The following is a 27,909-nucleotide window of genomic DNA, read 5'->3' on the forward strand; positions in this document are numbered from 1 at the left end:
CCCTTTCATATAATTTTTCACTGCATCTCCAAAATTCTCGAATTGATTCAAAGACGGCAGAACATCTAGGATTCCAGAATCATCATGGAAAAACCACGCGAATGCCAGCCAGTCTCGAAAACTATCGGACTGGCAGGACAGAAAGGAACCAGCAATCGGGGCTCGCCCATAACAGTATCACGTGAATTTGGTTTCAAAAAACCTATTATAGTAAATGTTTTTTCTGTATTCTGAGAAATACCGTGAGGAGAAAAATAGGCATAAGGCAAATAAACCTATATAGTCTTAAAAAATAATAACTCGCATAATTTCTACTAAAATTTTTATTTTTGCCATTTTGTCTGAGTTCAAGGGGGAGTTTAAACCCCTAAACACCCCCCTTGCGTACGCCCCTGGTGTCTCTCATTTTCAAAGACGACCACTCATGCTGTCCCCACTATATATATATATATATATATATGTATATATATATATATATATATATATATATATATATGTATATATGTATATATATATATATATATATATATATATATATATATATATATATATATATATATATATATATATATATATATATATATATATATATATATATATATATATATATATATATATATATATTGATAAAAAGGTACCATAACTATATCCTCCTTCATTTTATTATTTTCAAGCGCATAAAAAATACAAAGCATTCACAAATATTCATAAGCGGTATTTGAAAGTGAAACTACATTTTATCTTGATAACTACAAACATCTTAAACTAGAATATAAATATTTGTAACTATTTTGATTAAAATAGACTCTCTCTCTCCCTCTCTCTCAGAGACATTATCTGATCGCTGAATAAGCTAAAACTTTCCTTTTCAACAAGTGTTATGCAAAATGCTTCATGGTTCTAAGCAGATAATAAGAGATTTAAGATAATAAGTGATTTAAAAGCAAATCAGAAGTGGTATTTAATTTTAATGTTTTCTCATAATGCTCCGGTTGAGCTTATTCACGTTCATCATCACTATATTCTTCGGCAGTGGAGTTGTCTCAGGTAAATAGAATACTTAAATTGTTTTATTGTTGCTGTATTGCTCAATTGTATTGCACAATTGTATTGCACAATTGTTTTCACAATAATGCTCTCGAGTAAAAAGAAAAACAAATAGAAAAATACAGTCATTCAGTTGGGGAAAACAACGTATTGCTTCTCAAGAGGTTTTCACTTAATAATATTTCTTTTGAGGTAAAAAAGGTTCATCGAGAGTGCATAATTTTTAGGAACAACTAAAAATAACTTAATAATAAAATGGGCTCCGATATTTCAGTGCTTGAAACATGTCGACTGTGATTTCCATTTTGTATATTTTTCAAGCGAATGCATTCGCTTGAAAAATAAATATGAGTATAAGGCAAAAAATATGAGTATAAGGCAAAAAATAAATATGAGCTTCTTATCTCATTTGAATTGTTAAAAAACAACATTAGAAATGTCATTCGAATGACATTTCTAATGTTGTTTGTCAACAATTCAAATGAGATAAGAAGCTCAAATTTATTTTTTGCCTTTTGCTAAATTGTTTCTACTTGTAGGGGAGAGTGGGGTCAATTGTAACAGGGCACAGTGGGCCAGAAGACCATGATCTTTGGCCAAAAGTCAAAAATTAAATTCAACTAAAATATGTTTTGGCAGCTTTAATATCGCCCAAATTAAGTATTCATAATCATTTCAAACATTATACAGTCAATTCGCCATAACTCGAAGTACGATAACTCGAATATTACTATAACTCGATTTTTTTATGAGGTCCCGACCCTTTTATCTTCAATTTCATGTTAATTATTCTCGATTACTCGAATTTTACTCCCTTTAACTCGATTTTTTTTGGATCTTTTAAAGCAAGAAAAAAAACCTAGGAGCGGATATCTTGCCCCTTCCTTTGCAACACACACACAATATCTTTCGCACTCTTCATGGAGAAGCTAAAGCTGTCCCTCTTGAAGTATGTGAACAGTGGTTAAGTGAAACGTTACCAAATTTACTTCAAGGATACAGTTAAAATGATGTTTTCAATATTGATGAAATGGGTTTATTTTTTAAATGTCTTCCAAATAAGACTATGATGTTTAAGGATAAAACTGCTCAGGTGGTAAAATGAGCAAGGAATGTTTGACTGTCCTAGTTGGAGGAAATGCGTCTGGGACAGAGAAATTGCCCTTACTTGTTATCAGAAAAAAGCGAAATCCCCGATGTTTCAAGAATATAAAAACGTATCCTTTGGATTACAGGTCTAACAAAAAGTTTTGGATGACATCAGTTTTATTTGAAAACTATGTAAGAAAATTGGATCGGAAATTATTCGCTAAAAAAATCAAAGTGATACTCTTCATGGATAAATGCACAGCACATAGTGATCAACCTAATTTGAAAGCAGTAAACTTGCAGTTTCTCCCGCCTAACACAACAGCAAAGTTGCAGCCGATAGACCAGGGTATCATAAAGTGCTTCAAACAGTCTTATCGTAAATGGCTTGTCAAAAAAATGATTAATAAGCATTAATTAAATAATCCAACAATATTTTGAAAGTCCAAAACCGAAACTAACGATAAGTCGAACTTCCGATATGTCGAAGTTTTTCGTCAGTCCTATCAGATTCGAGTTATCGCGAATTCACTGTAATTTACTTTTTGGACCAACGAGAGTACTATGGAGAGAAAAATATTTCACATTTTTTTTTGTAATGTAACTTTTAAATTTATATTTCAGAAATATATATATATGAATTTCACCTTTCTGTTACATTTTTATCAGAGTAACTAGTCTGAAATTATAGTGCAATTTTTCAATTTGTTGGATTAGTTAATATTCTTGACAGACTTATAGTTTATATCTTATCATTTGACATTTTACAATGTTTGAATAACTTTCGAAACTTATCTCCAAAAAGTTCCACGAAGTAATTAACTCAACTTTTTCTGTTGTCTTCTTTGATGTTTCTTCTTTCGAAAAAACCTGCCCCATTTTGCCCATATTGCAAGGGTAGACTAAATATACCCAAAAAAGCAAAAATTATGGGTTTTTTTCTTGTTTTCGCGTTATTTTGTAATTAATTCGCGTTATTTTGTAATATTACTTCAGAAATATAATTTGATTTTCATTTTTATTATAAAATTACGAAAATTATTATATTTTCATTGCTATATTTAATTATTTAAACTTACTATATATATATTTTTTTGCTCGCCATATTTCAGCCGCCATTTTTTTTTGTTGGTATTTTTAGCGTATTTCAAAATTTTAACTATGAATTCAATTTACCTGCACATGAAAATCCTAAATAAAAAACCCCAAATTTTGAAACAAATTTTATCGAAATGCCAATTTTGGCCACGAAACCTTGGATGCTGGCCCACTGTGCAGGGTACGATTGTAACAGAGCAAAAATTTCTAGTGCCGGGTTCTAGATTTGGTTCCTAGGTGGCGCACAAGGTGTATTTAATAAATCTACATGTATTAGAATATTATATTGTGAGAAAGTAATTTTGTTTAAACAAATAAAAATTATAAACCGAATATGTAAGTGGACACCTTAATTAACATTTCAGTAAAAAAAAATTAGTTTTGTGAATTAACTAGCATTGCTTTTAAGAAATGAAGCTGAAATGTCGTCTTGGGGACGATTGTAACTATAAGCAAAGGGACGATTGTAACAGCTGAAAATAAATAATCTTATGTTTACAAACCATTACTTAACTCTTTAAGAACCACCAGTAGTTTCCTATATCATTCTATATTATGTTGTATGTGCATTATTTTATTTGTCACGTTTCACAGCATAAATTTAAGTTTTTAACCCCTAGAAGTTTAACCCTTTAGGTCTCTGCTCATTATTATTTTTACTCCTAAAATATCACTACTATTTTGATGAATAAAAAAATATATCGCAACTATGATAATATGTATAATTAACTATGTTTTACTTGAATTTCTGAACTCTTACAATTGACCCCGTAAGTGGGGACAATTGTAACAAGTGCACGACTGTCAAAAATTGTTAATAACTTATATAATAACAATTAAAATAAGGTTGTTGTTTTTTTCTAGTAGAGGATAGTCTACTTTACTCGTCTGTCAATTAATACTAATAATATATTGGATTTCTTGTTAGTTAAAAATAGTTAAGTAAAAAATTTTATAATTGACGCCACTCTCCCCTAATGTATCAAAATCCGATGTGTTTATGTTGATTAATGAAATAAATAATCATAGAAATACCTAAAACGGCTAAAATGGGTCGTTTGTACCCTCATAAGAAAAACATTCCTTGTAAATGTCAATACCTATTTTTTTATTTTGAAAAATAGAAATTTTGTGAATTATCTTAAAGATACATATTTCTAAACAAATAAAAAAAATTCAACAATTTTTTAAATTTTTCAACTTTTGGATTAAAATACCAACAGTACCTCAAAAGTTCCCCTCTCGCCAATTTAAATCTCAGGAGTCTGTGCATTCTTAAACCGAATAGGAAGAAAATATCGATTATAAGAGACTTATCGAAAAAATACACAACCAAAAGCTCGGCCAACCCCACATTAATTTAAATTTAAACAAATCGGCTAACGCATTAAACACCAAAATAACGGTAACAATCTCATTCTGCCCTGTAGCTGAAGCATTTTTATGTTGAAATGAAAGCAGCTTACAATAAAGGTAGATCAATCATGGATTTTGATAAACCTCAAATAATAATACGTTTACGTGATTCATCTGAATAAAAAGTTATCTTTTGCATTTATTGCGAAAGGAAATGAATAAACATATTTGCATTTCGTCAGCGAGTTTTAACAACACTGTTAAAAACAAAATACCATTTTCCTTTGCTAGAAAACGAACCAATAGATGGCGCCACGAGATTTAGAACTCTCTAAGAACAACAATTTTTTAGTTAGTTTGATTATGTTACTGTCGTTGGAGAGATCATGCTTTTTTTGTAGTGTTTAGTGCTGTTAATATACATATTTTACCCATTTCGTAGGAGTACTTTTATTGAGTTTGTGGTCACTGATTTGATTTATTTAGATACGTACCGACCCGGGTAGAAGAACAAGGTAAGAAACCCTTTTGTTGTTACCTGTTCTATTGAAGTAGATAAAGAAATAAGTTACCTTTTTTAACAAACACATCTTAGAAGAGAGACCATAAACAAAACTTTGATTCCTTTAGTAGTCGAAATGTAATGATATCTTTCGCACTATCCTCCAGTGCGCAGCTTAGAAGCCCGAGCACAGTGACATCTTCCGAACTGCGCAGTTTATGTTCGTTGTGTTGGACTACTTAAATTGATCCGTGTTGGCGTCTTTTTATCTTCTAGGAAATGTTCGTTTCTTAAACCTGGAAATAGCCTAAAAACTCTCGTTCACGAAACTGAACAAAGTTTATATGCTTTATGTGCTTACAAAAATGAACACTGATGTCAGTGCATGCCTATGAAAAGGAACACAGCTCAAAAAGTGCTTTCACGAAAATTGACATAGCAATTTTATTCCGTTTCTCAAGTTTCTTTTATGAGTATTGTGCTCTTTTTTTAAAAACGAACTAATGAAACCAAATAAATTCGTAATGCGCTATCGTACATTTGCTTGAATAACTTTTATTAAACATTTTTATTAAAAGGACGTTAATAATCAAAAATTGCCATAAAGTTTAATATAGTTTTAGTCCCATAAAATAGAAGAAGTTGAGAATTTATCGTTTTAAAACTCACTTTATCGCTTATAACTCCGAATACGAAGAATTCGCCAAAAAAGTGCTTTCTATAAAAACACCTTTCCACCTCGATCACAAAGTCTAAGACGTTTCCCCGTAGTGAGTATTAGTGCGCTTAGTATTTAAATAAGTAATGAAATTATTTATCATTTGAATGGGGCTTAAGCTCGTGATACTCCGTCTAAATGTTAAATTTAAATAGAAAACTTTAAAAAAAAAATTTCATTCTGTGTAACCACGCAATCCAAGCTGTGTCCATCTTCGTAAATACGCATTTTGAGCTGTTCCAGTTTTCGTAAGCACGCATTTCGAGCTGTGTGTATTTTTGCGAGCACGCATTGGAGCTGTGTCCATCTTTGCGAACACGCATTTGGAGCTGTGTCCACTTTTGAGAACACGCATTTCGAGCTGTGTCCATTTTTGAGAACACGCATTTCGAGCTGTGTCCATTTTTGCGAGCATGCATATCGAACTGTGTCCATTTTTGCGAACACTTATTTTAAACTGTGTCTATTTTAAGGAACGTACATTTTTAGCAGTGTCCATTTTCGTATCACATATTTCAATGGATGTCCATTTTCTTAAACACGCATTTCAGGCATTGTCCTGATTTATAAATGAGACGACGATTTCCTTTTATTGAAATTAAATAAAAATTTTATTAACTGCTTTATTTATTTACGAAAGGTTAGGTATCATTAAATATAATAAATGAATTTTATGAAATAAAAAAAGTTTTAAATTTGGGAAATACTTAATGCCTTTAATGACGCCGCAATTATTATTACAATATTTTTTTTAAAAATTCTTTTAGATTTTTCTGGTTGTCCTGAATCATGGATTGACTGTGGTAATGGTAAATGCGTTAGTGAACTGTGGCTTTGCGATGGAGACAATGACTGTGGAAATTTTAAAGATGAAGAGAGCTGTGGTAAGTTGATTTTGCATCAAAAATTGCATCAAATATGTGATTCAGGAGAATCTTCGGAATTGAATCAAAATTTCATTTTCCATGATGCCATGAAATATCGTAAAATTAAAGGAATAAGGCATTATAGCACTTAGTCTCACAATTTTTTCAAAGGTGACATTTCGACATCAAACTGTTCTTAATTATATTTTAAGAAAATTTCATCCTAATACTGCGTGGTAACTACTTAACACCAATGTGGAGCTCCATGTCACCAAGAATGTTCGTTTACACTGAAGAATTCGATAAGAAGAATTCGATCTAGGCTCAACAGAGAAGAAGCGAATAGAAATTACAAATAATAAAATTATTTAATATAATTGATAATGATTTCAAAATTAAAATAAACGCATCTTTATCATACCAACTAAACTCATGCCTACATATTTTAATTGTGAATTTTTATTTCAATTGCTGCATAGCAGCATTAGAGACAACCGCAAACTCATTCAAACTGGTTATCGATTGTTAGCGTACATCAGACGATTTAAAAAAATGCACCAACAAGGATTTTTTTATTTCTGCAAATGGAAGTTTTTAACGTTAGGCGGGAACTTAAAATAAACCTTTTCCAGTGTTAAGGGTTTTAAATTTAACTGCACCCTTCAAATTATATAAATACTCAATTTGGTGTTAACTTGAGAAAAAAAAAGTATTTCTTCAAGTATTCAAAAGTATTTCTTTTTGGGTTGTTGAATAGTTAAGCTAGGCTTATTAATTTATATTTTAAAAGAGTATTTTGAGATGAGCCCATTTTTGTACACACACTTTTCGACCGTTTTACATTTTAAAGAGACATTTCGCGCCGTGCCCTTTTTCGTAAACACGCATTTTGAGCTCCGTCCATTTTCATAATAATGCATTTTGAGCTGTGTCCATTTTCGTAGGTATGTAATTTGAGCTGTGTCTATTTTGTAAACACTCATTTCGAGTCCAGATTCAAACTCTCACCCACGATTTCATGTTTTACAGTGTTGTCGCCATACTTTAGATTGAACCTGCGTAATTCTCGTTCATTTAATAAACCAGTAATATGTTATAGTTTTCTCAACAATTTTTTTTCTTGATTTTTACCTTTTTTCGCAAGGGAATTCTGTTTGAGTTATTTAGGGAATCTCAAGCTGTTCCAAAATGTTAATTTATATCTTTATAACGTCTTCGTTTTCTTAGGCAGTGAAAAGCCTCAAGCAATATGTCTTTCAAGTCAGTTCCAGTGCGCAGAAGATCGTACTTGCATACCTAAAACATGGAATTGTGATGGAAGTAATGACTGTCCAGATGGATCCGATGAGAAGAACTGCTGTAAAAAAAAGAGTATGTTTCTTGATCGAACCCTATAAATTAGAATAGTTCAGTTTCAAGAAACTTTACAATTATTGCAATAAATGAAACAGGCAAAAAAATTATATTACCTGGAATAACTTTCTTTATAATGATCTATTCGAGAAATCTACTCCAAAAAGATGGCTGAAAGTATATTCGTTGTGAAAGAGAAATAGAGTTAAATATAAATTCGCTGCTCACAAACAGGGTGGATGCAAAGTTATAGTTTAAGAAGTTTTTCAGCTGTTAGATTCAAATTAAAGGAATTATGGGTTGCTTCTTATATTTGTATATTTTAAAAAACAATCTTCTGAAGTATGCAGACCAAATGATGGTACTAAATTTGACAGTGCAGCAAGACAATGACTAAAACAAATATCAGAGCTAATGGTTCTAATGGTTTGCTCACGTCAAATTTGATATTTCATAGTGACCAATTCCATTTACATTCCAAAATCCATTTACTTGCATAGATATAACGTGGTGTAAGAAAAAAAAAGTAATATTCAAATTAAATTTATTTATGCAAGGTTTTCAACTATAATGTAATCAAATTCTAGCAGCGTACATCAATAACCTTATTTTAGATCATGTCGCGTGATTGTTTCAAAAAGCATGGCTACGGAGTACTAAAAATATTATATCATTTTTCAGTTGTTTTGTTAAATATTCTGCAAAGATTTATTCATTTTTTATTAAATTGAAATTTAAAAAACTGACAGGATATTTTTAAGATTTTAAATCATTTTACATACAATGTGGTATCATTCAACAATAATACCAATGGGGTATCATGTAACAATGGGATATCATTCGAATTTGTTTGTAATAAAAATAAAAGTATCTATTTTTTACTCATTTAAACAGAAAAAAAATATAGTTAAATGTAAATAAATAATGTAAACATATTTAAAACTAAAAAATGTTATTAAATATATTTACGCCTAAAATTTCTGCTTGCCAGTTAAATAGTTAAAGCAGTGTTATATTATGCATCTTTTTGGAGGTTTACTATTCGCGAAGGGATTTATTCACGTTAACAATGGTTTCAGAAAACTGAGTGATTTTGCTGATGTTACTTAAATCATAAGAACTTCATGGTTAAGTTAGTGGGGGGCATAGTTTAATTATTTTGTTCCTTTTACTATTTTCCTACTTTAAATCCTGTTTCATAAGTACCTTATATCTGTAGTCTGAGGAGCACTTACAAACGGTGAATTATATCAACAGATGTTCTTTGATTATTTATTTTAAAGTAAATGCAATCGTTACACCACGGAGTTCGATAAATTTAAGTTCGTTAAATCCTGTCCTGACTGTATATATTGTTGTATATTTTGATCCAGTGATTACCTGCCTAGATGATGACTTTCAGTGTTTAAATGGACGATGTGTTCCTAACAGATGGAAGTGTGATAACAATGATGATTGTGGTGACAATTCTGACGAAATTGGATGCCGTAAGTATAAGAATATAACAGTTTTTATTCCAACAGTCTCAGAATAAACAGTTCACACAGTGGATTGTCATATTTATTAGTCAGGAAATCTTTACGGTTCAATACTCGGAATTACACCTGTAATTAGTGGCAAAAATAAATAGAATAGACATTTCATCCCTCCCATTGAGGCAAGAATAAGTGAAATTGACACATCTCACGCCTCCTATTGAGGCAAGAATAAATGGATTAGGCAGGCATCATGCTTCCCATTGAGGCAAGAATAAATGAACTATAGGCGCGTCTATTGCTTCTCCAGGAGGCAAGAGTAAAAGGATTATGCTGAAATTTACGCATTAACCATTGATAACACATGCCTGCAAAATATAAATCATAAAAAAGGAGTTGCAATGTAATGACTGATTTTGCTTATTGTTTGGTTTACTAATTTCAATATGATATCCATTTATTTTTGCACTTACATAACAAATTTTCATTAACCGAGTCTGAATGACGAAAAATGCCTATTTTCCATATTCCAGATTGAATGGTACTACATTCCTATATAGACAAGTGAGGAATTTTTTCTATCGCAATTTTTTCTATCAATCGAAAAAGACACAAAAAGTGTTTGATCTAATTGTTTAATTTCCATAGACGCTTTTAGGCATCTGTGTTACCACCAAATACCGAAATCTGCAAAATCGACTTTCACCTTCATATGTCAGAAATCTCATAGTCACTTTTGTGAATGTCATAAACATTTTGTTACGTCTGATATTAGTTTAGACATAGATATTTTAATATTTATTCGATATCTGATTAGGATAGATTAAGAAAAAACTCAGTGTTGAGAATATCGGGCAGTGGCACTTACCTGAATAAAATACCAGTTAAAGTAATACTGGTCCGATTGAGGATTGCAATGGCAATGGACCGAAACTTTAGAATAACCTTCAGTGTAGGGAATACCACGAAAGAATTATTAATCTTTAAAATATCCGACTGGACAGTAGTAGCTATTATCACAATACCTAACCGGTATTCCCTACACAGAGGTTTTTTTCAAGGCAGAATTCCATTGGATAATGAAATATCAAACAAATATTTTTAAAAAATATTTATTTATTGCAAAAAGAAAAAAATACTCAGATCGTATTAGTGCGATTACAGGTTATACATTGTTCATTTAAAAAGAACATTCTACATAGAAGAGCGTGGCAGCTATAAATAGTCATTCATAAACGCCACAACATTTCAAGACTTACTGCCTTAGTAGGATACCTGCAAGGGAAGTCATAGTAGATAAATCATGACATTCGTATATTCAGAAGTCAATCAAGTTCGACACACACACTTGACGTCACTTCCTGTATACAATTAAATCGGCCTTCGAATTTGAGGCGCTCTATAAGCAAGCTATAATAAGTCCATCCCAGTAAATAAATCAACCTTTTTTTCTGTTATAGTCCATCCTGAAGCTTGTGATAAGAATCAAGTGCGTTGCTCAAGCGGAGAATGTATATCTCTTATTTGGAAATGTGATGGTGAAAGTGATTGCACAGATGGAGGCGATGAGGAAGATTGTGATAAAACTACTTGCAATGGCGAGACGGATCTCAGATGTGAGGATGGTCAATGCATACCTAAGTTTTGGACTTGTGATGGCACGTCAGACTGTAGGGATGGCACGGATGAAAAGAACTGCTGTAAGTGCTGTCATTCAAAAATCTTTTTCTTTCAAAAAGCAAGAAAATAACATTAGTTTTACATTTTCATGTTGTTTTTAGTAGCTATTTGGTTTTTAATTTAATTGTAATATATTATTTCCGTACACTAGAGCTGCATGATGATCCGAAGACATGTTATCATAATTTTGATCCTCTGCTGAGGAAATGGCTTCCCCTCTTAGTGAAGTCGAGCACTTTGCGGTGGAACATTTTAACGAAAACCGATACCATACACCCTCCGCAGATTAATCAAAGTGGTCATTCATCCGCACATTGACCGCTGCCAGTTGTGACACTTGACTTCGGTGATCTACTGGCAAGCGTACTTTAACGATCAGTCCCACTGGGGAATTATTTAGTTATATTTAGGATAATATTGAGCAACTGATGCAATTCCTAGAAACGTAATAAACGAATTATGTTTGATATAGGTTTGTCACATCTTTGTATATAATTTTAAGTCCGACTTTAAAAGACAGAATAAATCAATAACCCCAAGAGACAGAAATAGAAAGCTATGTTTGCTTACATAAAACTGCAATGGCATCTAATCAAAGATGATAAAAAATAAAAAGAGCAATTTTTTTTAATTTAATAAAAACATGAAAATTCGATTAATTTGATTTAAATCCGGCAACTGTGGTTTTTCTGATTTTGTTTCTCACCTTTATTTTTCCATTTTTCGTTGACAACTTTACGTTTTTATTTCAAATCATTTTCACGTCAGGCAAGTCATGTAAATGGGAGGCAGTTTTTAAAGCGCTTGAAACGTCCCGACTGTTATTTCCTATTTGTATATCTTTGAAGTGAATAAAGTTTTCAATCAGGTAATATCCCTGATATTTGCTTGCCTACAACTCTATTTTTAAAGAGATAGAGAAATTTGTTGATTGTTCGTTAGTATAGAATTATTTTTATTTACTGTATAATGCTATTATATATCAATGATATTATAGCCATCGTTGAAGAGCCGACCGTAGCCTTGTAATTTCGAACCCAATACAGAAGACAAGGGAACTTTCGTGGAGGACATTTTGGTGAAACTAATCCGCCTTTGCGTTATATGGAGAGAAAAACCGCGAAATCCTCCAACTGTTAGCCTGACGGCAATGGTCAGTCTGCCACTGAGGATATCTTACTTCACTGTGGTCGGTGCAAGCCGAAAAGGGAACTCTTGTTGTTGTCGGAATTCAAACCCGGTTCACCTCATTGGAAGGCGAACGTTGAATCTCCTGAGCTGCCACGGCTCAAGATCGGTGATAAACATAGATGCCATGTGATGTAATCCAATCAGATTAGTACTTTTTTAAGTTGAATGAAGCCACAAGTTTATTTTGTTTAGAGTTACGCATTGAAAGGTTTTTCTATAAAGCTAAATAATTTGAAATCAAGGGTAAAATGAAGCAAAAATATAAATATTGTGCTGAAAATCAAAATTGATGAAGAAAAGCATTTATTCGTTTCGAGGAAGCTTATAAAAAAAATTGTGCGTGGAGTCCCTCCGCGCGGAGGAAGTAAAACTTCGCATCCTGCGACGTTAATTGTAGAAGAATCAGCAGTCGTAGAAGGATCTCTAGTTCTATTCAACGACTCTTTTTCCTGCTCCGCTCACTTCCGTGCTCTGTAATCACGGTAATATTGTGCATTTTTCCCTCGTCGACCTCTTGAACCAGTGGAAGTGCTTGTGGTTGCCTCATCGTCTCGCCCTGGAAAATGTATTTGTATTAATAATGTATGTGAATGCGTCATAATGTAATTTCAGGAAAGACCTAACAATCAATTGATATTCTCAAGAGACGTACCTTGACATAACCTTAAATCCGTCGCATTGTCCGTGGGATTGTTTTCACTCATTTTTTACAATTGTTATCCACTAAATTTGAAAATAAAAGATACTACCCTATTAAATTATGTGTGTATCAAAACAAACTAAAAAAATATTTATAGAAAAACAACACTTTTATGACTTTTATTATTTTTATGCTAGTGAGAACCAAAACAATATGGAAATGAATGAGGGAAAACTGGATCCTACTACGTGATTTCCCGGCCAATAAAAATGTAGCGTTAAACGTTTAACGCAACCTTGTTGGAAGTCGCATAAGTAGTATAACTTCAAAAACGCTAAACAGCTATTGACACCAGTGATGCTTAATTAGTGCTAATAATATTGTGTTAAAAGATGCTTTTTTTATAGTTACCAAATATACAAATGTGTTAGTTATTTCTTATATAATAATAATATGTTTCATGTTCCTCAAAATATATAAGTACAATACAAATTACTTGATTGTGGTAAATTTTGGCTACTATGAACTATCTTTATATATAGATTATTGTTATTTTCATATGATGAACTTCTAATTACTTGCTTTAATTGATTTAATAAAGCTAAGCTACAAGTAAGGGCAACAAAATAAATAAATACTAAATTGAGACTAAAAAAAAAAGTTTTTTTTAGTCCGTTGAAGGTTTTGTTAGCATTAATTAACATCGTTTAATTAATTATTTACTTTTTCCTACGTACGAAAATCAAGTATTTAGCTACAATTAAATAAAAATCTTATGAGATGAACAAATAGATGGCCATTGTTTAAAACAAAAGAATGAGCAGAAATTTGCAAAACATCGTAATGCGATTTTTTTCGAACAAATTGAAATTTTAAAAAAATAATTCACAAATTAAAATGCCTCTTTCAGAACATGAAATTCCATATCTGTAGTTACATTTCTGTATACTGCAAAGCAGCCCACGTGCTATTTTAACTACAATTTTAACAATTAATACTTCTAAAATGGAGAATCTATGGAATAAAAGTTTTTATTCTATAGTACAGTACTTCTTTTCTGTATATCTTCGTGCATTAAAGTTTGTAAGCCCCATAATATTTTCACCTCAAAACAAATTGTAACGTGTAAAGTTGAACACCCAAAGCAGTTGCAGTGGCTCTTATCTTTTATCATTATAGAGAACTTGTCTAGTTCAATTAGATAACTTCTCACTACCAGATGTAGTTACCACTAGAAAACTCAATGAAAAAGAAAAAAAAAACATTTTCTTGAATACGTTCATTAAACTTTAATACTTCTTTTTTACTTTATAGCTTCCAAATCAATGTCCTGTACTGACAAAGAGTTCCGATGTCAAGATGGCACTTGTATCGATGAGGTACTTGTTTGTGACCAAAGACAAGATTGTCCAGATGGGTCAGATGAACGAAATTGCACTAGTAAATAAATTAAGACAGCATTACTTTTTTAACTTTATAGTTGCCAAATCAGTGACCAGCAGTTTCAAAGAAAGATGGTTTGCGGATCTATTATAAATTTGTATATGCGCCTATAAGATTGCCGTGATGAGTCAAATAAATAAAGTAGCACTCCTAAGAAAATTATTATATTTTTAACACTTCCACGCAGATGGAGCAATGGTGTCCCTTTTGTATGTTTTTTTTCTGACTAGTAAAAATTTATTTTGGTATTTTTTAATTGTAAAAAGCAATCTAGTAGTTACTAAAAAATCTGTTTGACTATCGGAATTATATATGTACTGAATTATAAAATCCGAAAAAAGGGTAGCTTGGAAATTTTTTTTTTCATTCATGTTTAAAAAATTAATTTGAAAATTAAAGAAATTTCAGTGATTAATAACTGCTTAACTGTTCCTCTTTGATCTAAATAGCTGCAAATAGGTGAAAATTTAAAAAAAAAATTGTTTTTAAAAGTAAGCCGTGTTTGGGAGATTTTACCTTTACCGCAGAAACAGACACTGGTGTTGCATGCTGTATTTCATAACCATAAATTATTCAAACTCTAAAAAATATATTTTCACATATTTTGACCTAAATTTAATACAGTATAGTGAAAGAAAAGTATGAAAAATATATTTACAAAAATTTTGCATCATAGGATAAACTTTTATAGCTTTCGATATATATATAAAATATTAAACTGAAATATTTTTTTTAAAAAAAACTTTCCGATTTATTTATTTTTTAATATTCGAAAAATAATCTTTGGAAACCTTAAAAAAATTATCTCTAATAAAATAATCATACAAGTTTCTTGTCAATTTTAACAATTCAATTCGCTGAAATAGTTTTTTCAAAATAAAGATTTTTGTGATTTGTTTTTAAAATAAATAAAAAATAAAAAACATTTCTTTAGAAATCATAAAAAGAGTATTCATAAAAAAAACATTCCTCTAATAGGTAATTCCTTTGCTAGTTATGAATTCGAGTTATATTTTAAATTCAAATATATTTTAAAATAATTTTTTTAGATTTTTTTTATTATACAAAAAATAAACTAATCATTCATCTGCCATCCAAAAGAACAATTTTTCGGAAACTTCTAAGAGATCGCCTTGAAAAAATTTATCATTTGCCAATTAAATAAATGATTTGTCAATGTTAAAAATTATTCAAGTGCATATGTCACGGTGAAAGACCAAAATCGGTGGTTGTTGACTTTCACCGGTGAATGTCGACAAACACCAAATACGTCGTTGAACGATCGAATATTTCATTACATTCTTGTACATTCGGACCCTCACCGGTGCATGTCGACAATCACAGCTATGCTTTGGTGAATGTCCGAAATATTTATTACATTCGATTTGATATGAATTTATTCGTGGATCTAATTACATTTATTCGATATTTTAACCCTACACTGATGTTTTTTTAAGGTTAAGTGCCACTGCCCGGTATACCCTACACTGATGTTTTTTTAAGGTCAAGCGCCATTGCCCGGTATACATTTGCCCGGTATACCCTACACTGATGTTTTTTTAAGGGCAAGTGCCATTGCCGGTATATATTTGCCCGATACTCCAAACACTGATGTTTCTTCTAATCTATCATCAGTACGTATTAAAATATAGAATAAATATATCAAATAAATATAATAATATTAACGAATAAATTAATATAAAATTGCATACAGCAAATATTTCGGACATTCAGCAAAGCGACTATGTGATTGTTGACAGTCACCTGTGAGAGCCAACATTTTCCAGATTTCGAACGCAAAGGTGCTGGCGCATTTGGAAAGTTGTTTGATGCAAACGTTATTTGATGATGCAGCACCATCTCACTACGTAAGAGAAGTGCGAAACTATCTGGACGTAACCTTTCCAAACCAATAGATCGGGGAGGTGATCCTACAGCTTGGCCACCGCGCTTGCCATATCTTTCATGTCTCGATTTCTTTTTGTGGGGACAGCTGAAGGCTCTTATGTATGAGACTCCCATTGAATCTGCAGAAGAACTTGTCGCCAAGCTTTCGGTCGCTGCGGGGAAAGTTCATGATATGCCTGGTGTGTTTCAGAATGTTCGCCTATGTTTTCTTCGCCATTATACTGCGTGCATAGCCGCTGCCGGCCACTATTTTGAACACTTATTGCTATCACATGCCATTAAATTTGCTTTTATAACTTAACTTCATCGTTCTTTGGGTGTTTTTGCCTCATATAGGAACATAAACTTTGACGCCCTCTAGCGGTTTTGCGTTTTATTTTCGACCATGCATTCTTTAATAAAAAATTGTTTGCTTGGGTGTGCACTTTCACTTCCTAAAATTTTGCCCATCTTTTTAGAATCACCCTGTACCTGTATATATATATATATATATATATATATATATATATATATATATATATATATATATATATATATATATATATATATATATATATATATATATATATATATATATATATATATATATATATATAAAGAGAGAGAGAGAGAGAGCCATTACATTATGACCACCCTGCTAATAACATGTAGGACCACCTTTACCCCTCAAAACTGTAATAGGTCATAATGTAATGTCAAAACGGTCATAATGTAATAGCTCTGCGGTATATACACTCCTCAAAAGTGAAATTGCAACACCAAGAAATAATGCACGTAGCGTCATGCAAATTTCAGGAGCGATAGTAGTGAGATGGATATGCAAATGATTAAAAAAACAGACTAATAAAATCATTATAAAGCAATTTATTCAATATCTAATGTGGCCACCTCGGGCAGCTATACAGGCCTCTATCCGGCGAGGCATGCTATCAATGACTCCATTGATGGTTGCCTGAGGTAACCTTTGCCAAGCCACATCCACTGCTGAGCGCAGATCATCGATGGTTTGCGCCATTGGTCCTCTGTTCATGCCACGTCCAATGAGATCCCATAGGTGTTCTATGGGATTCCGATCTGGAGAGACTGCCCGCCAGGGAAGGATGTCAGGCTGTTAAGAGTTCGCCGTGCGACATTGCTTGCTGGAATACCGTGTTGGGTGCGCCCTGCAACAAGGACAGAACGAAGGGATACACAACTTGTGTGACGTAGCGGTCCGCTGTCAAACTGCCGTGAATGTGTACTAGGGGCGATCTGCGATCAAACATTATGCCACCCCAAACCATGATGCCCGGTGTAGGACCGTTGTGACGCTCGGCGTAATGGGCTGGTTCGCAGCGTTCTCCGGGTCGCCGCCATACCCGTCGACGGCCGTCATTTCTCCACAGACAGAAACGAGATTCATCCGTGAACAATACCCGATGCCATTGGATGGTCCAGGTACGATGACGATGACACCACGCCAGGCGTCTAGCCCTCTGTAAAGCGGTTAACGGTACCCCTGTTGCTGGTACCCGTGCACGTAACTGTACTTCATGCAATCTGTTGTGTATGGTTTGGGTGGACACAGATCCACCTGCTCCTGAAGGCAACCGGCTTCGGATGGCACGTGCCGTGGAGAAAGGGTCTCGAATAGTCAACTGGCGAATACGCCGGTCTGTGCGCTCTGGCGTGCACCTGTGCGCACCACTTCCTCTTCGGCGTGCACGTAGACCTTCCTGAATCCATCGCGTGACACAACGTTGGATGGTACTCACGTTGTGCCCAACACGAGTTGCTATTGCGCGCAGCGACAAACCAAGTTCATGGAGTTCGATAATACGGTCACGTTCCCCGGTCGTTAACTGATGGTATTGAGCTCGTCGACGTCTCAGAGGCATTTTCTACGCTTTTTCGAAAGTCGCAAATACTACGCAAAACCTCAGATGCCGTTTATGAGAAGGGAAAGTTGCTGGCCTTTATAGCCCGAATACGCGTACCACGTGATCAGATGCGTGCGCAAATTTAATCATTTGCATATCCATCTCACTACTATCGCTCCTGAAATTTGCATGACGCTACGTGCATTATTTCTTGGTGTTGCAATTTCACTTTTGAGGAGTGTATATATATATATATATATATATATATATATATATATATATATATATATATATATATATATATATATATACATGCTCCTATGGCGAAGAAAGGAGATCGCCTAGAAGAAAATGCACGTGCCTTTTTCCAGACTGCCTGCTTAAATTTTCAAAAACCATTTTCTAATTTGGAAATGAATTAGAGCTATTAAATTGAATTAAGATTTTAGTATTAGCTTATTTAAAAATCTCCCAGAAATTATTCAAATAAATAAGGACACACAGTGGATGCTGTAAAAGTTCTATTGAAAAGAGGTCACCTTCTCAGGTGGAAAATACTCATCAAGTGATTTTAAGCTAAGCACGAGGGGAAGAAGTAACCCTTTATGTGTCAATGCTAAAAAATAAGTCGATCAATTTAAAGGTTGAAATGACACAATGGTTAAAGCAGAGGTCGCCAAAGTGGTCTATATAGACCCCCAAGGGTCTATTTAACAAAAGCAGGGGTCGATCTGAGACAGGGGGGCGAATGGGGGTCGATCCGAATCGGAAGGGTCAATTGTGGGTTGAAAAAAGAAACAGTTCTCAATACGCAAATCACACATACCTAATTAAGTATGTAAAATTTGTGAATTTTTTTTATAATTGACTCAATATCAGTTTCTTTATAAAACATAAATTAATAAACGTATATTTATTGGGGAGAAACAAGTATGTACGTAACACCGCGCAGTGGCACGAACTCAGCGCAGTTTATAAGTCATATGCATATGTGCGCTTGTCCAAATGTCACGTGTGACGAGTATTGACGTTACAAATGCAAATATCATACGCAGTTTCAACTATCTTTGCAAACTGTGTTGAATATTTGCAGTGTCATTATTAAAACTTTTATATTTTTGGATAATTAGTTATTGTTTCGATAAAACCATTCGTTTGGTTTAGATATCAATTTTATTTATCAATGCACAAAAAAGAAGGTAAGCATTAATGATATGGATTAGTACAGCCCGCGACAAAACTATAGCACACTTTGTATTTTTTTACGAAAATTACAAAATTGACCAATTTTGACGAAAATTAAAATTGACCCATTTTGAACCCAATATGGCGAACCTTGCAAAAAAACACCAGGCCCACCCATCTTATTGATCAAGAAGCAGTAAATCTTTAGTAACTTTACTTATTATATCTACTTATGCATAATTACTTATTATTTAATAATAAGGTATTTAAATTTCAATATTAATATATTTTTCATAAAACTATTGTTACATAATGTACTATTACTTTAATAAATGTTTAAAATCATAAAATAAATGTACAAACACAGTATCTAATAGAGTTTTATTTTAATTAACAGAAAATTACTTTTGCGGGGGTCGATGGAGATTTCGAAAAATTATGTAGGGGTCGATAATCAAAAAAGTTTGGCGACCCCTGGGTTAAAGGAATCAAAACTAAAATAACTGAACTAATACGTTTAAAATATTTTCATTGAGAATAATGAACAACAAAACTGAGTTGAAGCAGTCAAGATTAAATCGATTCGGCGATCTTGTTCAAAATTGTTCTTCTGTCCCTATTGCTTAAACCACTCTGCTCTTTACTGCTCTATTACCATTTGGTGCTTAGACCTTGATGAAGGTTATTGTGTATAAAACCGAAACTATAGTACGTACATTTATGTATTTTCATTTGTGCTTTATTCATGCAGTTTTTTTTTTTTTAGTAATAATGTTCATATGTTTTTCAGGGTTAGCATGCACAGAATTCATTTGCGATTTATCTGGTAAATGTATTCCGTGGACAAAAACCTGCGATGGAAATGCTGATTGTACAGATGGAACGGATGAAGGACCCCTATGCTATACGGCATGCAGAAACAATGGGAATTGTTCGCAAAAGTGCAGTAAAACTCCGACTGGATCAAAATGTTCTTGCAATTCTGGCTACGAGTTAATGGATGACGGAGTTACTTGTAAAGACATTAATGAGTGTTCTATGCCAGGATACTGCAGCCAGCTTTGCAACAATACGATAGGTGGTGTCGAATGCAGCTGCGTTGATGCATACGTCTTGACGCAAGATCGCAGAAAATGCATGCCAAATGGCGGTCAAGCGACTTTAGTATATCTGCTATCTGACTCAATAGGAGGACTTCAGATGAGCACTAACTATCATACAATGTTCTATAGCGATGAAGGTGGGGATATGCGTGGTTTGGACTACGATGCAGAGGAATTCAAGTTTTTTTGGACTGACTGGAAACTCGTAAGTAATGTTTTCTGTTCCAAAAGTAGCAATTCATTATAGAGATAATATGACTCAGGAGATAGAGCTCTAGCCTCCCGATGAGATCACCCAGGTTAGAGTACCAGCGATGGGTGTTTATTACGAATTTCGTACCCGGCTTACACCGACAACAGTGTTAACGTAAAATATTCTCAGTGGTAGATGGATAATGGGTTAGAATCCCCTTATTCTTGGGCTGACCGAGAAAGGTTTTCGTAGTTTTCTTCTCCTTGTAACGCTGCAAATTAGTTCCATCAAAAAGGGCTCTATTAAGACGAATTGAGCTCAATATTTGATCCAGGAGTTCCCTTATCTTTCTGAGTTGGGCTCAAAATTACAAAGCTGCGGAGTTGAGCATTGGTAGTTATAAACTCAAAATTGGGTCGGCCACTAATGCACTAATGTAAGGAATTTCACCGCTAAAGTAATGAATTCCATTAATGTTATGAATTTATAAAATTTAAGAGAAACCACTAATGTTATGAATTTTACTATTGTTACGAATTTATAAAATTTCAGAGAAATCGATAATGTTATGAATTCCTCAAATGGTATGAATTTATTAAATTTCAGAAAAAATTATCAAAATTGCATATTTTAATTTTTGTTATAGAAATTAGTTCAATTTACAGCACTTATCGCCTGTTGATTAATACTATGAAATAAAAATTGTTCAGGTTCCGTACCTTATTAAAAGCTATAAATGATAATGAAATTCACTTTAGTTAAATAACCAAACTTGTCTACAAAAAAAATTGGAACTACATTTTCGTGAACTATCTAGACCAGCGGTTCCCATTTTTTTCTGCTACGGAACCCTAAATAATCAATTTTCTTCCAGTGGAACCCCGACTTCATAATTAAAGTAAATAAAGACAATTAAGTTCGTATTAACTATTTCCTTATTATATATTCCATTAAAAGACTACTTTGTTTCTACTTTTAGAACTTTTTTATATTTAAAAGAAAACGATGACTGAAATCTTTTCATCGTTTTATCATTACTCATCTTATATTAGGTTTCATGTTCGGCAGTTGAATTCTCAATCTTAGAGATGAAGTTGCCTAGTTAAAATTTTGTATTCATTATTATTAGGAAAAATTTGGTTATTTAAAAATTCAGTTCTTTTATTTTGATTTGCAATTATTTTTCTATTAGTATTGCAATTTTTTTTTATAAATGTATGTCCTTTTTTTAAGTTCTCATAATTGTTAGAAAAATTTTGAATAAATCTATAAATTACACAATAAAAAGACAAAAAAGAAAAGAAAAGAGAGAACTCTAATATAGCCATTTTTTAATACTTGGAGAGGCGAATTAACGAGCATTTATTGCTTAATAAAAAATATGATAATAAGAAAGCATTAATCAATAAGTCATTATAAAGATATCACAAAAAAATAATATGCAAGTTCTGCATAGCTACAATGGGGAAAAATTTGGTATCTGCTAGAAAAATGAGATCTATCATACACATTTCAGTTGCCTGAAATAAGGACGCAATATTAAAGGTAACCTTTTTTTTTTCATATGCGGACATTTGCTTTCAGGTAGCTGAGGCTGTGTGGACCACCCACGGTACCATCTAGTAGACTACCCATGGACCAGACTACCAACCAATCAAAGATACAATACAATAAATTTTCCATTAAAATGTAGATTTTTTTTCGAGTTAAACTATCTTAGAACATCGCAGAACGTTCCGTTAGAAAAGTTTTGATATGCCTTATTGCTTTCCTGCTTTTAATAATCTAAATTTTATTGGATTAGGTTTGGAACTGATAATCAGATTTTTTTGATCGAATAGTTCAATTTATTCGGATAAATTATGAAAAAACACAAATCTTAAAGCATGATAGAGTTAAAAAAATTGATCAAATGACATTTTTTACTTTTGCACAAAATATTAAATTAAAAATGCATTTGAAACATTTTTTTTTTTTTGCAGAGCACTTTGAATAGTTATGCCCCAATAACGAACGAAAGAATCACCTTGCTAACGACCCCCATACGGCCAACATCCGTGAAGTGGGACTGGTTGACCAGAACTTTCTTTTATACCAATGATGATGGGTCTATAGTTGCCTGCAACGAAAGTGGTAAATATTGTGCAACAGCCATACTAAATGCAGGTTATTTCAGTAGCGGTTTTGATATATCACCAAAGAACGGGTAAGATACCATTTGTCTTTCCATTTACTTTATAGTTCAACCTCAAACATAATATAAAATAATAGTTAATATAAAAACTCATTTGCTGGTGAATTTTCATGTCTAGCTGGTTTTGAAAACAAGCGCTTATTTTATGAGTGCTCTAAACATGCCGTCTTTTATTACCATTTTCATATTTTTTTTTTGAAATTATACTTCTTATGCGACTTCCAACAAGGTTGCGTTAACCGTTTAACGCTACATTGGCCGGGAAATCACGTGGAAGGATCCAGTTTTCCCTCATTTATTTCCATATTGTTTTGGTTCTCACTAGCATAAAAATAATAAAAGTCATAAAAGTATTGTTTTTCTATAAATATTTTTTTAGTTTGCTTTGATACACATATAATTTAATAGGATAGTATTTTTTATTTTCAAATTTAGTGGATAACAATTGTAAAAAACGAGTGAAAACAAACCCACGGACAATGCGACGGATTTAAGGTTATGTCAAGGTACGTCTCTTGTGAATATCAATTGACTGTTAGGTTTTCTCTTCTGAAATTACATTATGACGCATTCACATACATTATTAGTACAAATACATTTTCCAGGACGAGACGATGAGGCAACCACAAGCACTTCCACTGGTTCAAGAGGTCCACGAGAGAAAAATGCACAATATTACCGTGATTACAGAGCACGGAAGCGAGCGGAGCAGGAAAAAGAATCGTTAAATAGAACTAGTGATCCTTTTACGACTGCTGATTCTTCTACAATTAACGTAGTGGGTTGCGAAGTTTAACTTCTTCCGCGCGGAGGGACTCCATGCACTATTTTTTTTTTCTTTTTTTTTTTTGTTTGATCTAAGCAAATTTTATATCAAGTATCTTTCCGCTTTAGTTTCTATTTAGGTATTTACTTTATTTACGTCGCACAAGAGCTGCGTTATTTGGCGATGATCTAGGAAACATCCCTGAAGATGAAAAGAGGACATGCCATCACAATTTTGATCCTCTGCAGAATTGATAGCTCCCCCGCTTTGGTAGCTCGATGACCTGCGTGTGAAGTCGATCACTACAAGGTAAAACAGTTTAAAAAGGACAGATACCACGCATCCTCAGTCCCTACCAAGGCAGATCGAAATGGACACCTACCGCTTTCCGACCACAGCCAGTGATGCGAATCCATCAGAATTTTTGGTCTTTTGACCAATATTTCAAAAGCCTTACCACTAGAGATCTGGATCAAAGTGACATTTTATGTGCACTTTTGAATCATTTGCATGTAATGGTGTAGAAAACAACTTTAAAATAAATTAACAAAACAAAGAATTATGCATTAAAACATAAACTTACCTACCACAAGGAGAAATGTTCGCAAAAAGCGTAGAAAGTTGATAGACATATCATTGTACGCCACTAAGTTGAACTCTAAACACTTCTAACGTACATATGACAAATTTTCTCTTTAATTTCAAGTTGTATAAATCCAGAATTCAGAGGCCTATCCTTGAAACCACATTTGGAGCTTGATTTTTCAAGGATTTTCGTAGTCATGAATTTGACCCAGCTGGAGCTGGATCGCAAAGGATCGGCAACAACAACACCTAGCAATACTGCAAGTGTAATGCTTGCTGATTTATAGAGTCTTAATTTTTCTGAGCTAATCTAGGACGTTTAAAGCTAACGCGCATCATAATGCAAAGAGTCTACAGTAATTATGTCAATACTCATGTGCCCTGCTGCGACAATCTGATTCCTAGCATGTAACTATCGAATTAGTGCTCCATCGATGTTAAGCATACGTATCGTAAACTGGTTTCCTGATAATGACCTATAAATGTTTTCCTAATAACTAGTAAATGTTTTCCTAATAACTAGTAAATGTTTTCCTAATAACTAGTAAATGTTTTCCTTATGACTTATAAAGTTGTCATTATAACATATAAATGTTTTCCAGATAACCTGTATATGGTTTCTTGATAACCGATAAATGTTTTCCTGATGACCGATAAATGTTTTCCTAATGTGACCTATAAAGATCTCATACAACAACGCCCCCTATAGTTCGTTGCGATCGCGATTATAAAAGCAAACAGGCTATAATTTTGAAACTTCTTAAGGATGATTGTTCTCCAGACTAAGGTTTTTACATTTATTTTCAACAACTTGCATTTTAAACTTTTTTTTACGTAATGTGTTTGTTCTAAGAATAATTTTATGTTCCTTTTATGATTAACTTATTCATAATTACTCTCTTGGCCATCAATTTTAATATGTTTATGAATAATGAAGAAGGAAGATAATTTTAAATAATTTAATAATAATTTCTGCTGTCTTGAGAAACGTATAATCCTAGAAATTAAAAATCAATCCAGCCCATTGCATGACAAGAAAGCAAATATCAATTGATGAAGTTTTTGCAAACCATAAGTTGAAATGTTGTGGTGTTTATAAAAGTCTACCAGTAAAAAAAAATTAAATAAATAAATAAATGAATTATGGGAAACCAATGGTTGCAATAATACGGTTACAGTTTACTCTCCTTTGTAATTAATCATCATTATACCCTTTTTCATTTAAAACTTTGTTAAATCAGCATTTTTATAACTATGTTTGTTTTAGGATAATGTTTTGGAGTATATGGTATGTGCTTCTAATTAATCTTCATTATAGCCTTTTTTATTCAAAACTTTGATAAATCAGTGTTTTTCAGTAACTAAATCTGTTTCAGAATATTGTTTTGGAGTATATAGAATGTTCTTCTACTTAATCGTCAAATTATCCTTTTTTTATTCAAAACTTTGATAAATCAGTGTTTTTCAATAACTATATTTGTTTTAGAATATTGCTTTGGAGTATCTATGTATATATTTCTCATACACGGCACCAAAAAAAAGCCTCATTGCAACTCCCCGAATGGCAACGTTAGAAAATCGACCAATGATTGCTGCTAAAAATGTCACATGGCAAATCTAGATGAAGTGGCTCAACATATAGCGCTTTTAAAAACGAAAACAATAACCAGAGTGAGCATTATCAGATTGTTCAATTCAGATTCATGCCCTAAAAACATGATAATATTTAATTTAAACTCAATTAGGAATTAATTAATTTACTTTATTTTCTTCATATATACAGATAACAGTCGGCAAAGAATTCTGTTAGGTTAAAAAACATTTCGCTAAAAAAAGAACGAATAAAATAAACAAAACAAAGAAATAAAAATAAACAACTTAAAAAATATAAATGCTGTTGCCAGTCATAGAATTTTCTGAAAGTTAACTTAGCAACATAAATCAAAATGACATAGAAGCGCAACTGGATCAAAATTATGATACCTGAGCGCTTGACGTAACAAATCCTTCAATTGTATAAGTGTTGTATCGCCAAATGCCCAGATTAACAATTGTGCTTTTAAAGAAATTCTATAAAAAGTTTTATATAAAAAAAACTTCTATCCAGCTACTTCTACATCTGCTTCTTGAAGAACTTGGCTCATTGAATAAAAATATTGTTTTAATTTTACAGTACTAACTTTACTTCTACTTACATTATTGCTATGACCCTCTTTCATTACATTTTACAACTTCATACTAAATTTGAGGACTTCAAGTTGTTTTGTGGTTGAATACTGACATAAATGGGTACTTAAAAAAAATAATATTTAGAGGTTAAGAGTTGCCTCAGAAAAATTTGAATTGTTGACACTGAATTTAATAATGGTAGCAATCGTTTTTGTGAAAAATTGCATTGTATTGCTGACACCAAAACTATATATCCTTATATATATATATATATATATATATATATATATATATATATATATATATATATATATATATATATATATATATATATATATATATATATATATATATATATATATATATATATATATATATATATATATATATATGCATTTTACAACTTCATATTAAACTTCTGTTGTGTGTCTGAATACTGACATTTAGAACAAAATTAAAGTTGCCTCGGAGAAATTTGAATTGTTAACAATGACTTAAACAAAAAGTTTTATTTTAACTGACAAATACTATATTATAATTTTAACTTTTTCTATGACTATACTCATTTTCTTACTCTTTTCTTTGTTTTTTATACATTTTATATTTTTGTGATAAAATAAAAAACTTATAGTTGTTCTGCTTCTGAACACTGATGAAAACACAAAATGATGGGCTTCATCAACAATCAAAAATATATACGTTTATTTCACAAATTCTATATTATTAGGGTGGCGCCCTTCAGAGAATTAAAAATACAAAATTATCTTCATGGAAGCCAATGCTTTACTTCCGGCGTTCAGTGGCAGACTACTATTTCATATTATTTTACAACACATGACTTTAGCCCTCTGGTGGGAAAGACTTTAAAACAAAACTTACAACAGTTACTTTTCTCAACAACTGAAATTTAGAATAGTGTGATTAAGCAAAATATGTGAACTGTTAGCTTTTTCAAATTAATATTGAAATGTACAGGTTTGGAATTTTCTGCAGTGAAAAGTTTTCGGAACTTCAGTATTCAAAAAAGTATACAAAAGCTAGACGTTAAGAACGTATCCAATGAGCGAGCAAGGCGAGCATTGGATTGCGAGCAATCCGAAAAGGACTGCGAAAGCAGTTCCGGGGGTTGACGAGCGCCAGCGAGCAGGTGGCGAAGCCTCCTAGTATAGAATATTCTTCTACTTAATTGTAATTATATCCTTTTTTATTCAAAATTTTGATAAATCAGTGTTTTTCAACAACTATATCTGTTTTAGAATATTGTTTTGGAGTATATAGAATGTTCTTTTACTTAATTGTCATTATATCCTTTTTTGTTCAAAACTTTGATAAATCAGTGTTTTTCAATAACTATATTTGTTTAAAGATAAAGTTTTGGAGTATATCGAATGCTGTTCTAATTAATTATAATTATATCCTCTTTTATTCAAAACTTTGTTGAATCAGCTATTTTCAATAACTATATTTGGTTTAGGAAATTGTTTTGGAG

General features: G+C 32.4%; 1 protein-coding gene across 5 annotated transcripts in view; it reads left to right on the forward strand.

Annotated features, from left to right (window-relative positions):
• The first annotated feature begins 821 nt into the window (after positions 1 to 821).
• The window catches only part of LOC107443791 (vitellogenin receptor), a 36,314-nt gene continuing 9,226 nt past the window's right edge, over positions 822 to 27,909 (forward strand). Inside the window, exons 1-8 of one of the 5 annotated variants that reach the window (XM_087152272.1) lie at positions 822 to 1,047; positions 6,578 to 6,694; positions 7,904 to 8,047; positions 9,403 to 9,516; positions 10,965 to 11,204; positions 14,330 to 14,455; positions 20,201 to 20,718; positions 22,689 to 22,912. In XM_087152272.1, coding sequence (XP_087008398.1) covers positions 984 to 1,047; positions 6,578 to 6,694; positions 7,904 to 8,047; positions 9,403 to 9,516; positions 10,965 to 11,204; positions 14,330 to 14,455; positions 20,201 to 20,718; positions 22,689 to 22,912 — 1,547 coding nt within the window. In that variant the 5' untranslated portion in view covers positions 822 to 983. The remainder of the gene's footprint in view (positions 1,048 to 6,577; positions 6,695 to 7,903; positions 8,048 to 9,402; positions 9,517 to 10,964; positions 11,205 to 14,329; positions 14,456 to 20,200; positions 20,719 to 22,688; positions 22,913 to 27,909) is intronic. The other 4 variants (XM_087152273.1, XM_087152274.1, XM_087152275.1 and 1 more) reach the window with 4 other exon arrangements.

The sequence above is a fragment of the Parasteatoda tepidariorum genome, chromosome 9 (assembly GCF_982258835.1).
Source record: "Parasteatoda tepidariorum strain Cologne lab strain chromosome 9, Ptep-v5.0, whole genome shotgun sequence".
In the NCBI taxonomy this organism is placed as follows: Eukaryota; Metazoa; Arthropoda; class Arachnida; order Araneae; family Theridiidae; genus Parasteatoda; species Parasteatoda tepidariorum.